General features: G+C 45.6%; 1 protein-coding gene across 2 annotated transcripts in view; it reads left to right on the top strand.

Moving 5' to 3' along the window:
- WRN (WRN RecQ like helicase) overlaps window positions 1–13822 on the top strand; it is a 109057-nt gene that overhangs the window by 15217 nt on the left and 80018 nt on the right. The window contains exons 7-10 of one of the 2 annotated variants that reach the window (XM_054986098.1): window positions 3207–3279; window positions 4895–5009; window positions 5216–5612; window positions 10867–10947. In XM_054986098.1, coding sequence (XP_054842073.1) covers window positions 3207–3279; window positions 4895–5009; window positions 5216–5612; window positions 10867–10947 — 666 coding nt within the window. The remainder of the gene's footprint in view (window positions 1–3206; window positions 3280–4894; window positions 5010–5215; window positions 5613–10866; window positions 10948–13822) is intronic. The other variant, XM_054986100.1, reaches the window with a different exon arrangement.

The following is a 13822-nucleotide window of genomic DNA, read 5'->3' as shown; positions in this document are numbered from 1 at the left end:
ACATTTGCAAGTCCAGTTTGTTTCTTGATGCTGTTCTGACTATCTAGAGCAGAGGCGTGTCTTTTATATAAGCCTGTATCCCAGAAATGCAAAATCACATTAGAATGGGACAGGAGGGTTAAATGTTATGGCTTGATCTATTTTTCTTTTATAAAAATAAATGTCAGATTCACTTGGTTTGGAAGGCTGATCTTTCCTTCCTATTTATGTTCCGGCTTCATACTAATAATCTTGCAACAAACCTCCAGTTAGTATTAACTGTAGGCCAATGATAGAACCAGTGGACAGCCTCTAAAAATGTCACTTCTCTCCCAACCCAAATATCCTACCCTTCGAAAACTTGCCAGATTCCCTTCAGTGGTACCACTGTTGATTCCCGATGCTGGCCTGTTCATCCACCTGCAGCTCACAGTTCCTCATCTTCTTGGGCCCCTTTCCCACGTGCTGCTCTTTGCCTTCTGAGATTCTCTCTACATGCCCATGTAGTTGCTGCCATCCTAAATAACTCTGTTGTCAGTTTCCTTTTCCATTGACCCCTCCCCTTGTCTGTGAATGCAGCTGAGTTGCAGATTGACTCTCTGCATGCGCGCACGCACACACACACACACACACGCCCCTAGTCATGCTAATATATATGAAATGGAAGAGAAGTTGATGTTGCGGCATGTGTGATCTTGAGCTGTTGCGTTGTTTCTTCATCAGTAATTTACATGGAGTCTGGGTGAAATGAATCGCTTGGCCACTTGAGACCACCCTGGTAAGGCATCTGAGCCTCATGTTTGAGACTGTGCATGGTGGTTATAGGGCTGGGCTAGGAACGGTGGAAGCCTGGGGACAAATCCTCACTCAGTCAGAAGACTTGTTGGCAATGCCATCTTAAGCAGAGTTTATACCCTTTGAAATCCATTGAAGCCAAAGGTCTCTAATTCCAGTTCCACGTGGGAATTGTACTTCTGCTCAGGAAGCCATTGTGGGTCTCCGTAGGCCAGTCATCCGTAGCCTCACCTACCTCATAGGTTGTTGCGAAAATAAAGAATGCAAGAGGGAAAGGAAGAACTACATACGTTCCTCTGAGCTCCGTGGAGGAAGGCGAGGCACGTCTGACCGATGATAATGAGCAATTGTGTTCTAATAAAGAACGCGCATATAATGGCGTTTGGGGAGTCTCTGGGGAGTACTGTGAAGGCCTGATGTTCTTCATCTCTCTAGAAGACATCACAGAAGGCCACGTTTCTTGTTCAGGAACCAGCTGCATGAATGGCCTTGTGCATTTTGTGTAACTGTTACCCAGTTAAAGAAATCTTAGTTGATTAAGCAGATGCGTTTTAATGGATTAATGCATAATTTGCATATGAATACCGCTATATTTTTTTAAGGGACAAAAGCATACTTAGATTTTAGACCAAGCATGTTAAGTGTTGTAGCAGACAATCTTTTTAATGTGGGAGAAGGGGGAATACCTCCTCTATGATGATGCCTTTTCAAATATTAAAAACCATGTACATTTTGGGAAATGTGTTGCATGTACTGTGATGATTTTTCTGTTTTATTGTATTAATTGTTATGGTTTGGGGGCTGCTGCATTAAATGGAATGAATGGAAATGTGTAGCAATTAGGAGAACTTTTTAATGGATCAAAAGGTTTAATTGCTTGAACTCAATGATGAATCAAGCAAACTCTGTAGTCCTAGATTTATTTAATGCAAGATGAACATACATACCACCTGTGCGTGCATTAAGGAACAAGATACATGAGCATTTATTAATATGGAAAACTGCACCTGAAATTCGTGCTGTGTTGTGTGCACAAACAGCTTTTGCATAGGGCATCTGGTTTATGTTGTGGTTTTTAGCTTGCAGTTTGGGAGCAGTAGAGACATTCCAGCGCGGCAGCTTAATTTTGACTGGCCTGTAGAAACGGCAAACAGAAGTTTCAGTCATGAAGTGGGTACAGAACAAGATCATGACAAAGAGAACAAAGCAGAAAGGTTGAACAGAATTTGATATGGTTCTGTAGTTAGCTAGAGCGTGTTCCTGATGTGAGATAGGGAGAAAACCCTTGTGGTCTTAATAGGATTGCAATCACTTTACATGTCCTACTTGATACATATTTACGTGTCCTTCCTACACCTTGGAAACGGTTTTATTTGCTTAAAGATAATGATCCTAAGATTACTTTGATGGTAGCAAAATTTTGTCTCAAAAACCAATACGTAAGAACTTTTTACTGCCCAAGATTTGTTAATCAATGAGCTTTTAAGTGAATAAAAGGAAAGGAAAGGATAAGGAGAAAGCTCTAAAGAAAGGGTGGACATCTGGAAGCCGGGAGATCAAATTGGGTCCCAGCACAGCCCTGGTCCCAAGGGACACCACATACTTCAGAACACACCTTGGCCACTTTCTCTTAATCCGAGACTTGGTTTAAGCACAAGGCAGGGAGTGGTTCTTTTTGGGTGGTCCCATAGGTAGTGTGACATCTAAACTGGGTCCCCAGCACTTGTGTATGGAGCATTGGTGTGACAGGTATCTATTGGTCAATACATTGCCCTGTACTGTAGTGCTGCACAAGTAGTCCTGGTGACTTGGTGTAGTAGACTCGCTGTTTCGCTTGATTCCCTGTATGGGTAACTTTTGTTTATGTGACCGTTGTCATGTTTAAACTGGCCTGAGACTCAGCGAACAGATTCCTCAGTCCCTCCTTCCCAGCCTGAATTTTCCCTGTGTGCATTTTGGGCTGTTTTGGCTGCTGCCTCCCATGTGTGAGCCGCTGTTATATGGAATGAGCAGCGGGTGTGCCTGCAGGCAGGCTCTGTCAAAGCTGCCCTGAGAAGGGTGGGATTTAAAGAATCCTTTGCTTGTGTCTGCTTGTGCGGGAATGAGTTAGCGGCTGGAATCATCTTGGCAGGTTCCCCATTCCTTTGCTGCATTCGAGATGTGACTGCCATTAAAAAAACGAACAGTTGATCAGTGCCTGTGTGATCTCATGACCACAGCAGCTCTTCATTCATGCTGTCGGTGTACTAAGGAAACTACAGAGAAACTACTTAGAGGATGTGCAACAAGATAAGGCTGTCCTATAAAAAGCTTCTGGCCATAAATAATTCTGAAATTGTTTTCTTTGCTCTTCTATTGTTACAGGCTCCTATTATATAAACTTCTGACCCTAGTTACCTTCATAGAGTAGAATTCTATTTTCTTTGTTGTAGGCCGGCTTCCTCATTTTTCAAAAAATGGCAAATATGAATAGTCTTAAGCAGTTGCGGCTTGGTATAGAAGGAGGTGAGCATAAATGGAAAGTATTAATATATTCCACGTTTATCAACATTTTGTGTAGTTTTTCAGTGATTCCCCCCCCCCCTTAAAATGCATTGAGCAGCATGCTGGGCAATTCTTGAGAATGAAGGGAGTGTTCTTCCTTTTTTAATACAGTGGGCATAGGCATAGACTTGAATAAAGAGTCGGATGTCCCGTGTACAAAGCTGTGCCTTGCATGCCTCTCAAGAGGTTTTCATACTGAAAAGACTGCCAGCCCGTATTCTGCCGCTCTGCTCAGCCTTCCTCCCATTAAGCAGCTGGCAGAAGTTGGGGGACGGCTTGAGACTTCGCTGAGCAGAGTGGTGGGCTATAAACCGTTGTGTGGGGGAATGTTTTATAAGAGAGAGATTTGTATTGTTTCTGTGACCCCAGAGGCTAGTGTATAGCGAAACATCAGTAGGGCGATCCATTGTGACCCCGAACATTTTCTAAACAATAAAAAGAATACAAGACAGAAACGAAACAGGAATACAAATTATACTAAAGGAAAGTTAAGGTACCCATTACAAAGATTTTGTATTAACAATCTTAATACAAAGATTATTAAGAATACAGTAACCATACATTGTTTAAATCAGGGCTTTTTTTCAGGGGGAACGCGGTGGAATGGAGTTCCGGAACCTCTTGAAAATGGCCACATGGCTGGTGGCTCTGCCCCCTGATCTCCAGACAGAGGGGAGTTTAGATGGCCCTCCGCGAGGGCAATCTCAACTCCCCTCTGTCTGGAGATCAGGGGGCGGGGCCACCGGCCATGTGACCATTTTCTCCGAGGGCAACCCACTGAGTTCCACCACCTCTTTTCCCAGAAAAAAAGCCCTGGTTTAAATAGCACATTTGGATTTATAACAATCATTCTCAGAAACATTTCCTCTCTCTCTTTTACTGTATCTCCCTCTTAAATCAAATATTGAAAATATAATAATTGTATTTTAGAGTATTTATCAATATTTGTTGTATTTTTCTTGCCTCCAGACTAATTATTTAAAACATAATATGATCTAAACATTTTAGTACTAACAATAATATACCTAATTATGCTCATTGTACTTCATTAATCAAATTAAATAATATATTTCTGACCCCTCTTTTGAAAAATTTGAAACTTAAAGTAAACAGCATTTCTATTACCTCTGTTAGTCAAAGCTCATGTCCAAATTTACATTCAGACCTGTTTTAGTTTTGAGCATTCTTTCATGTTAACTCACAGTCGTAATACAACGCAGGAGTAACTACTGCATATTATAGCTATTAATGATGATAATTATTGTGTGAAGCTAGTGATATTCACAGTTCATAGTAAAGCTATAAGAATCAATGAATGGCTGAAGGCAATAAGCTTGAGATGTGCATAGAACGTGTTAGGCTGTTCTGCCTATGAAAAAGCCTAAGGGGGTATAAAGCAAGTTAACAACCATTATCTAAATATCCCTAGTTATGTGAGCAGGCCAAAAACTGAAAAGGAAGCACACTAAGCTAATAACTATCGAAAACACGCTTTTTCTCATGTTTCAGTGCCTGTTATCCAGGACAGAGTGTTGCGATATGTTTTAAAAAATACCTCCCTTGATATTTTTTACAGATGGGGTATTTCCGCAGAATGACATTAAGAAGGAATTAAGCTCTTTATCAGAAAAGATGATGGATTTGGCTCATCACCTTCCTGACTCTTTTGAACAATCTACAAATGTTCAAAGGTTATCTGTTGATTTTTTTTAAAAAAATTCCTTATTTATTAATGTCAAAGGCCTGTTCCTTTATTGTTATATCTCTTTGATGTTTAATTCAACGCCCAGTTAATCGATCTTGCCCGTTAATTCTGTTAATTGGCAGCCCTTTCCTTCAGTGCAAGGAGCCTTCCACCAATTTACTTTATTCTTCTGTTTTGAATCTTCTTCCCCAGAGCTGCAGAAATATTGAGCGGTATATCAGAAAGCATTGAAGCCTTAAAAAGATCATTGGTGGTTGATTCTGATTGCCAAGCAGAACGGAGAGTTGTTGCAGAATCAGGAACGGGATGTGGTAAAGAAATAAAAACTGAAACAGCTGGATTGGATTCCAGGACTGTATGTGATTTCATGGACTCCGTAGACAATGAAGTAGCTGGTGTCCAAAAAGAAACCCTGACAGAAGGAAAACTTGTTATGGGAAAACAAGTAGATAGTATTTCAGACAGAGGACCTAAAGAAATTGCAGGAAGAGACTGCTTAATGTCATTGGACATAACTGAATATGAACTTCAGATGCTGGAGCGTCAAGCCCAAGACGAGCTGCTAAACGAAGCCACTTGTATGTCAGAGGTAAAATTCTACGTGTTGGAAATTCTACCTTGTTAGGCAAACAGCATAGTTTGGTCTGCCAACATCTGGACCTTGGCCTGGGCTCCTACCGTGTTCAGTTCAGCTCAAGCGGTGTCCGGAGTGAGGTGGACATGGAAACCTTGGGAAATTTGTAGGGCCATTATCGGGTTGGGAATTCCTTTTTCTCATATTCATTTTTTAGCTGTAGCCATTGATCCCGTTTATTCTTATTTTCCCGGTTTTAAGAGCAGGATTTGCAGGCCCAGTGCTGATGGGGGAGGGAGAGGCAAGGACAAGGTGGCAGTGACAACAACAACAACATTCAGTTTATATATGGCCCTTCAGGATAACTTAACACCCACTCAGAGTGGTTTACAAAGGTTGTTGTTGTTGTTGTTGTTGTTGTTGTTGTTGTTGTTGTTGTTGTTGTTGCTGTTGCTATTCCCACAACAAACACACTGTGAGGTGGGTGGGGCTGAGAGAGCTCCGAGAGAGCTGAGACTGACCCAAGGTCACCCAGCCGGCTTCAAGCAGAGGAGTGGGGAATCAAACCCAGCTCTCCAGATTAGAGTCCCATGCTCTTAACCGCTACACCAAACCAGCACAACCTTAGTTGGCATTAAAACAGGCTACGACTGTATTGATACACAGCGTGTGGTGCATTGGCGACACACGGCAAGGATCTGAACATCGGCTGACCCGCCTGCCCAGCCGATGACGCACCACGCACCCTCAGACCACCTGCTGAGGGAATGACGGATGTTGGGATGCCACGTGGGCGGATGCCTCTGTGTGGATCCCCTGCTGCCTGGGAATGAGGATGCCGCGATAGCCCCCAACCTGCATGCACTTGCCATGCCTCGCTCCCAGGACCCCTTAAGGGGATCCCCTTGCTGGGGGAACTGGACTTGCAGGCACTGTCTCCCACTATAGGATCCTGCCCAATGCCCAAACTGCTACAAGAGCTACAAAACGGCTCCTGCTAAAGCTCCTGAAGCTGCAACCAACTCCCAAAAGTCCTGCAACCAAATGTCCGGTCCCCAGCTGGACAGGTGGACGCCCTCTGGGTGGTACACGGCCTGCAGCACGTTGCCAAGTGGTTGGGCAAGTGCCAGCCCTGCTCTGGGTAGGCCATCTGAACAATCCCATGAGGACAGCAGCATCCTCCAGCCAGTTGCTGAAGGTGTGCTCTGCGGCCTCCTTTTTGGCCCCTTTTCTGTCCCTTTTTGAGGGTGGGGGTGCTCCTCCTATCTTCCACCTCTGGCTTTATTAGCGCAAAAACGTCCATGTAGTGCCTGTCCAAAATCTGCTCCCGAACTTTACGGGTAAGGTGAATCCCAGGTAGGTCCTCATCGTCCATGAAGGCTGAAGCAGTCAGGGGGAGGCCCTTGGCCTGTTCATTTGCCCCTACCTCCTCTGGGCCCACCCCCGTCCATCTGGATCCAGCCTTCCCCTTCAGCTCCCAAGCCAGCAGACCAGGTACCTGGGCCACCACCTCCCAGTAATCCTCCTTGGGACCTTCTGCCTCGGCCAAAGAGGACTCACCTGTGGTTCCCCTGCTGTCCGAGTCCTCGTCCCGTCGCCTGGCTCTCTGTCCCTTCCTGCGTGCACAGAAGACCCTCTTCCTGACAGGTCATCTCTGCCGATCTGGGCTGCTAGAGCTGCTGCTGTCCTTTGGCAGGTTTCTTGCCCTTGGCAGCCTTACTAACCGCCCGGGGGGAGGCCATCAACAGGCTTCAAAACAGCAGCCGCTGAACCAGACTGGGAGGCCCCAAGCTCCTCCACCCTTTCTGAGATGAGCTCCGAGGCCAGAGAAATCCGCTTGAAAGTGCACCTACGCCCCAACTTTTTGGGCCCTTGTGCTCCCCCAGCTGCCCCTGAAGGCCCTCCTCTGCCCTCTCAGAGCCAGGAGATCCAGGGGAGCAACAGTCTGGTTGTCCTGGCCCCTGGTGTGCATGAGATGGCGTGCAGGAGGCGGGGGCCGAGCCCACCTGTGACTGGAGGGAGCCCCCAGTTGACTACTGGCCCTAGAGGCCTTATTGGGCAGTCTGGCTGTGCTTGAAAGCGTAGGCTTCAAAGGGGCCTTAGAAGGCGCAGCCCTTGAGCCCCTCTTGGGCGGCATGGCAAACAGCTAAGGTAAGGCTTTTTCAAAAATCTATGCTTGTGCATTTAATTTTTGTGTGTGTGAGCTATGTAAAAGGGCAGGGGGAGTCACACCTGCCCAAGCCTGCAGTCAGCAAGCCACGACCTTAATGCTCCCTCTGGCCACACTCCTTGCCTTCCCAGTCAGAGAAAAGATGCATGTGGCTAGCCCCGGTCCATCCCTCCTCCCTTGAAGCAAGCCAACGAGCCCTGCAAGCTCAGCCCCTCAGGCCCCGCTGCCCTTCCTGTCCCAGCTGTGCTGGCCTGCCCCAAGAAGTGCCACTGCACTGCCTTGCTCTTGGCCACCCTTGGAGGCTGTGCCTCATTCTCTGCCGCAGGACGCCTGGCTCACTACCACGCTGCCTCATGCTGGCTGTGCAGCCACTGCTGGACTGCCGTTGCTGCTGCCACCAAAAATAATCACAGCTGCTCTGCTTCCCGAGCCCACTGCAAGCTGACGGGCGAGGGGCAAGGCTGGCACCTCTTTATATGCCCCAGTGGTGGACCTGAGGAGAAACTGCTCCTCTCAGGTCCATCATCTAACACAGAGCTACTCTGGTTCAAGGTTGGGGTTTTTTTGGTCAAATATTTATTTATATTAGTTATAAATAAACTACAGAGTGCTTTATAAATATGATATGCATTCTTAATACAAACTTACTATTAATATTAACTTAGATAGTTACAATAAGTTATTGGATTCTGAAGATTATGATATTGTGCAAAGACAACAGAGAAATTTAAATTGCCTGAGCTGGTATAACCTAGTTTTAAATATTTAAAATTGTTTGGTAAACTTTATTTGGTGGTGGTATATTCTCCTTATTGCTGTATTGGAGAAAAGGAAACCATTTTTCACGGGTCAAGGCTCTGAGCCAGCTCCCCGTGGTGGAGGGGAGACTTGGGGTGCCCCCTGGCACCAGTGCTCCGGGTGGCTAACCCTGTGTTCAGTTTTGTGTGGCGTTAACGGAGCACAAAAGTGGGCTGAAATGGCTTCAGAAACTAATTCTGAGCTAAGGACGTGGATGCCCTCTTGTTTCCCCTGGATTAAAACAGCATCCATGAAGCTGTGCTCTTTACTTCCTAGAAATGAAGCATGGACAAAGCCATTTATTGGCTTCCAACCCTCTGAGCCTATGATTGTTCCAGCTATGTATACCGAGGATACCAAGGTTAGACAACTGACATCCTGATTTAAGGTTGCTTCTGCATGGTGAGAGCCAGTTTGGTGTAGTGGTTAAGAGCACGGGACTCTAATCTGGAGAGCCCGGTTTGATTCCCCACTCCTCCACTTGTAGCCAGCTGGGTGGCCTTGGGTCAGTCACAGCTCTCCCAGAGCTCTCTCAGCCCCACCCACCTGATTATTGTTGTGGGGATAATAATAACATACTTTGTAAACCGCTCTGAGTGGGCATTAAGTTGTCCTGAATATAAATTGAATGTTGTTGTTGTTGTTATTATTATCCTAGTCCAATACATTGCTTAGTAGATGTCTCATGCTATTGACTTAGACTGTGTAATCCATCTTGAGTCTCAGTGAGAAAGGTGGACTGCAGACATAATAAAATCATTAAAAAATAAAATCGCTTTAGCAAATGTAGAGACATTCACATTGGCTATGAAGCATGAGAGTTTTCTGTGCACTTTCCTCCATCAGCTGCCATTTTCTCTGCATTTTTTACTCTGGTTTACCTCTAGAAAGCTTTCTAAGGGGCTTTTTAAAATATTGGTAATTGCTGTAGCGTTACAGCGCTATAGAAATTACTGCATTTTTTCCCTGCAGTCACTTCCCTGGCTGCCCATCAGTTACCAGGCTAAATTCAAGGTCATGACTATCACATTCAAAGCCCTTCATGGCCTTGGCCCTTCATATCTGTGCAGCCACCTCTCCCCTTATGTTCTGCCGCAGCAGCTTCGCTCATCTGAACAGGGCCTTCTGCAGATACGACCCTGCAGTGGGGCAACATCAACAGCTGCCTGTGTATGTGCTTTCTCTGTGATAGCTAACATGGTTGGACTGTGTTCTTTCAGAGCAGACTGCAGTAAGCAAGTTTGAGACATAGCATGTAGAGGACAGAGGAGTCCTGGAAAGTGGACAATTAGAGGATGAGACTGTGGATGCTCCCCGGTAGCAGCCCTCCCGTTTGGAGAAAGAAGTCCATGTGGAAGCAAACTCAATTACAGTGATTTCCTGGCATGTTTCCAGTGTAGAGACTCACTCCCTTTTGCTCCTCAGTTCCTTTCCTCCGAGGTGAAACACTGGACTAGTTAACCCTGTCTAATTTGATGAGCAAGGCTTTACTAGGAATTCACCTTGGCCGCATACTACAAGACTTGGGTGTTGAGCTGAAGCTTTGGTTGCAGTTGACTTTGCAAAAGAGAGGTTTGAAGAATCCTGTTCTCAGGGCCCCCAGAAATGAATGTGCGCGCGGGTGGGTGGGTGGGGTTAAGAGGTAGGTATCGTGTAGAGGTTAGAGTGTCAGTGAGGCTCTGAGAGACCCAGATTCGAATCTCCACTCTGCTGTGGAAGCTTGCTGGATGACCTCGGGCCAGGCGCACACACTCAGCCTAACCCACCTCACAGAGTTGTTGTGGGGATAAAATGGAAGAGGACGATGAAAGCCACTGTGGGGAGAGGCAGGAGATAAATGAAGTAACTGGTCCTTTCATCCTTGTTGACTTCAAAATATGGGCCTCTATTAAAAGATAGTTGCCGGTCAGCGGTCTCTGCCCTTCTGACAGCTTCGCCCTTCAGTTACTAGCATTAATGCACATTTTAAGTTCTTGTACTGGGCCCTTTGATATACATGCGCTGATCTTGTCAAAGGTTTCTGTCTGCTAAAAGCCAAGCCTGTTAAAATATTCCTTACGTTCCAGAGGTTGTATCTCCTCACAGCTTTTAAAAAAGTACCTCTGTAATCCAAGTTCAAATTGTGTGGTTCAGTTTAGCGTCTCCTCCCCCAATATCTTTGTTATGTGTGAGATATACTAAAGACACAATTGTGAAACCTTGCTAGTTAATTTTTTAAAAAAGAATGTAACATTTTCCTTCCTTAAAATGAGAGGATCGAAACAGTAGCGAAACTGGCTTATTAGGAAATTTTTCTTTCAGGATTTAAGCTTCGTAGAAGAGGCAGAGAATTCTTCTTGCACCATTGAACGTGATGATGACTTGGAGATGGAGATGATTAAAGTAGGTTTCCCGCTTTTTTCCCCTTGAAGAAGTATATTTTGGATGTTTAAAATAATATACTGCGTATTGAATACAGTTATCCACAGGCTAGTGGGAAAAAGAATGCACTGCCCCTTTAAGAGAAGCTCCGTGGCATGTTATTTACCTCAATGCCTTGAGAAGCTTCACCTGCCCATTTTCATACCTGAAGCCTCTGCTCAAGGAACAGCACATTTCCCCCAGGCCTGATGGAAACGCCATTCATGTGCAGGAGAGAGAACTTTGGACTGAGTTAAGAGCAGGATTTCAAGGGCGTTTGGGGCTGCCACAGGTTGTGGGTGGGTAGCTGAGAAAGACACGCTCCACGAGGCAGAACCCCTTGTGCCCGGTGGGAATACTGCGCTGGATCGATCCCTTTATGTTGTTTCTGCCTACATGGAAACCGTGGCATCGGCCCTCCAAGATTTTGTCTCATGGCGCCATGCTCTTTTCATTCCCATGAGATTTATTTCTCTCCATCCCTTTCCTTTAGTAAAAATAGTTTCTTGGTCTCTGTTATTAAACACAGAGATTTCTGACAGGACCCAAGCATGTATTTGTGCAGCAACCAAGACTCTGCTAGCCTGCCTGTGTTCTGGGCAGAATGTAAAAAGAGCGGGTTATGCTGTTCCCAGGGCTTTTTTTCTGGAAAAAGAGGTGGTGGAACTCAGTGGGTTGCCCGTGGAGAAAATGGTCACATGGCCGGTGGCCCCGCCCCCTGATCTCCAGGCAGAGGGGAGTTGAGATTGCCCTCCGCGCTGCTGCGTGGAGGGCAATCTCAACTCGCCTCTGTCTGGAGATCAGGGGGCGGGGCCACCAGCCATGTGACCATTTTCAAGAGGTTCCGGAACTCCGTTCCACCACGTTCCTGCTGAAAAAAAGCCCTGGCTGTTCCACACTCAGCCTGCCTGAAAGCTGAGTTCTGTATCCAGCAGAAAGCTACCTGTTACCTGGTGGCATGCTGTCTTCAACTGGGAGTGCAACCTTGAGCTCAGCACAACCAAGTGTGGATCCCATGAGAAGCCACAGCTCACGGTCAGCGAACTTTGCAAGTGGATGATCCAGGGTTCGGCCTCCAGCTAGGAGAGCTTGGATAGCCGAGGCAGTCGGAGTAGGCAATGTTGTGTTAACTGGTCTGACTCAGCATAAGGAACTTTCTGTGCTGTCTCCCTGCTGCTGAATATAATAGGCATGCTGCAGTTTTTAATGCTCTGTTCACTAGAGTATAATTGCATTTTAAATCTGTATGTTTTGAGCACAACTTCACAAAGCTTCCAGTTGTGTTTGGAGTATGAGCCAGTCTTAGAAAAACGTTTTCAGCAAGTTCAAATTCAAATATTACAGGGAGGTGTGTTGACTATTTCTGATTAGATCCCTGGCACACAGGGCCTTTGTTAAAGTATGAGCCACTTTTATTATTTAGGGCACGAGCCCCCAACCTTTTAAAGCCCACAAAATGGCCGCCCCTAGATCCAGCACCAACAACAACATGTTCGGGAGTGCTGTCATGCGTAGCTCTTGATAGTAATGCTTCAGCATTTCTGGCAGAATCTCTGTTCAGCACAATGCCTTTTAAAATGAACATACTGTTCAAAACTGTTCTCTTGCACGCACACAGTTGCACTTCAGCCATGCAGCAAATATCCTTGTGCTGGGCTGGCTGCTGCTGAGAAACAACTTTTTAATAAATCTGCACAGCCAATCAGACTTCCAGTCGCCTGCTGGACAAATGCCCTGTCCACTTTCTGGAAATGCTTGGCAGGCGCCAGGGAAAGTGTTGGCAGCTCCCATGGTGCCTGCAGGTAGCACGCTGGGGATCCCTGGCTTAGCATGCTGATTGTCCATCACTTACGTAATAAGAAGCAGCTAATGATTGGACCCAAGGTAGGACCTTGAAGGCACATGATGCATGCAGCCTTGCTAAAACTAAGCAGGACTGAGTCTGGTCAGTGTCTGAGAGGGAGAGCTCTTTGGGAAATACACACTAATTAATAACATTTAACAGTTGCTTTGGAATGTGGCAGAGTTTTACTTAAAGTAAAAATAATTTGAATTTTAATCTCTGACTTCTTTATAAATTGTACGTGATTTGGGCTGGCCAGTCATGAGCTGTTCAGTTGTTGCGATCTGACCCCATAACTGTTCCTCATGGTACCGTCCAAATACTTGTATTCTGAGCTTTCACTGTAGGGCGACATAAAATAAACCAGGCTGTGGCATTGCTATGGCTGCTCCTATTACAAATGTTTTCCTCTGTAGAAGCAAGATTGTTTTCTGGGAATGAAAGACATGAGCCAGCCCTACCTTTTGCATTCCTGAGAATAGTTTTAGAGCTTACCGGACCCTCCTCCCTCCCCCTCGAGCTGGCCCTCAGGGATGTGGCCACAGGTTGTGTGCTCTATCGAATGTTTGTATTACTTTTAACAGGAGGCCAGTGACATATTGGCCATTGCTCTCATCCCCACTTCCCAAGCTTGCAATCTAAATGTAGGAGACTTCTGGGGAAATATTAACTTCTCTCTCTCTTTTTGTGTACATGATCTATTTTGTCTCCCTCCTCCCACCCAAACTAAGAAAAATTACATGATTCCTTTTCAGGGAGGTATCTATTTATGAAAGTAGAGCTGGCAGGCAGCTTTCTTCATTTAATTACACCTGGGGAGCTTTTCTCCCTGTGGGCTTCGTTACCCATTGTCTGCATTTCTCCAAGAGAAACCTTGACACTGGGAGAAAATGATGCAGGGACTGAATTTAGTTCCATCCATTGCTTCTGTTCAGTGCTTCGGTTTTATTTGAAGGAGTATTATTTTTTGTTCATCCTATTTAACGTAAGGTTGTATTAAAATACCTGCCTTTC

The sequence above is a fragment of the Eublepharis macularius genome, chromosome 8 (assembly GCF_028583425.1).
Source record: "Eublepharis macularius isolate TG4126 chromosome 8, MPM_Emac_v1.0, whole genome shotgun sequence".
NCBI classification, from domain to species: Eukaryota; Metazoa; Chordata; class Lepidosauria; order Squamata; family Eublepharidae; genus Eublepharis; species Eublepharis macularius.
Note: the sequence above shows the minus strand (reverse complement) of the source record. Positions and strands in the feature narration are given on the sequence as shown.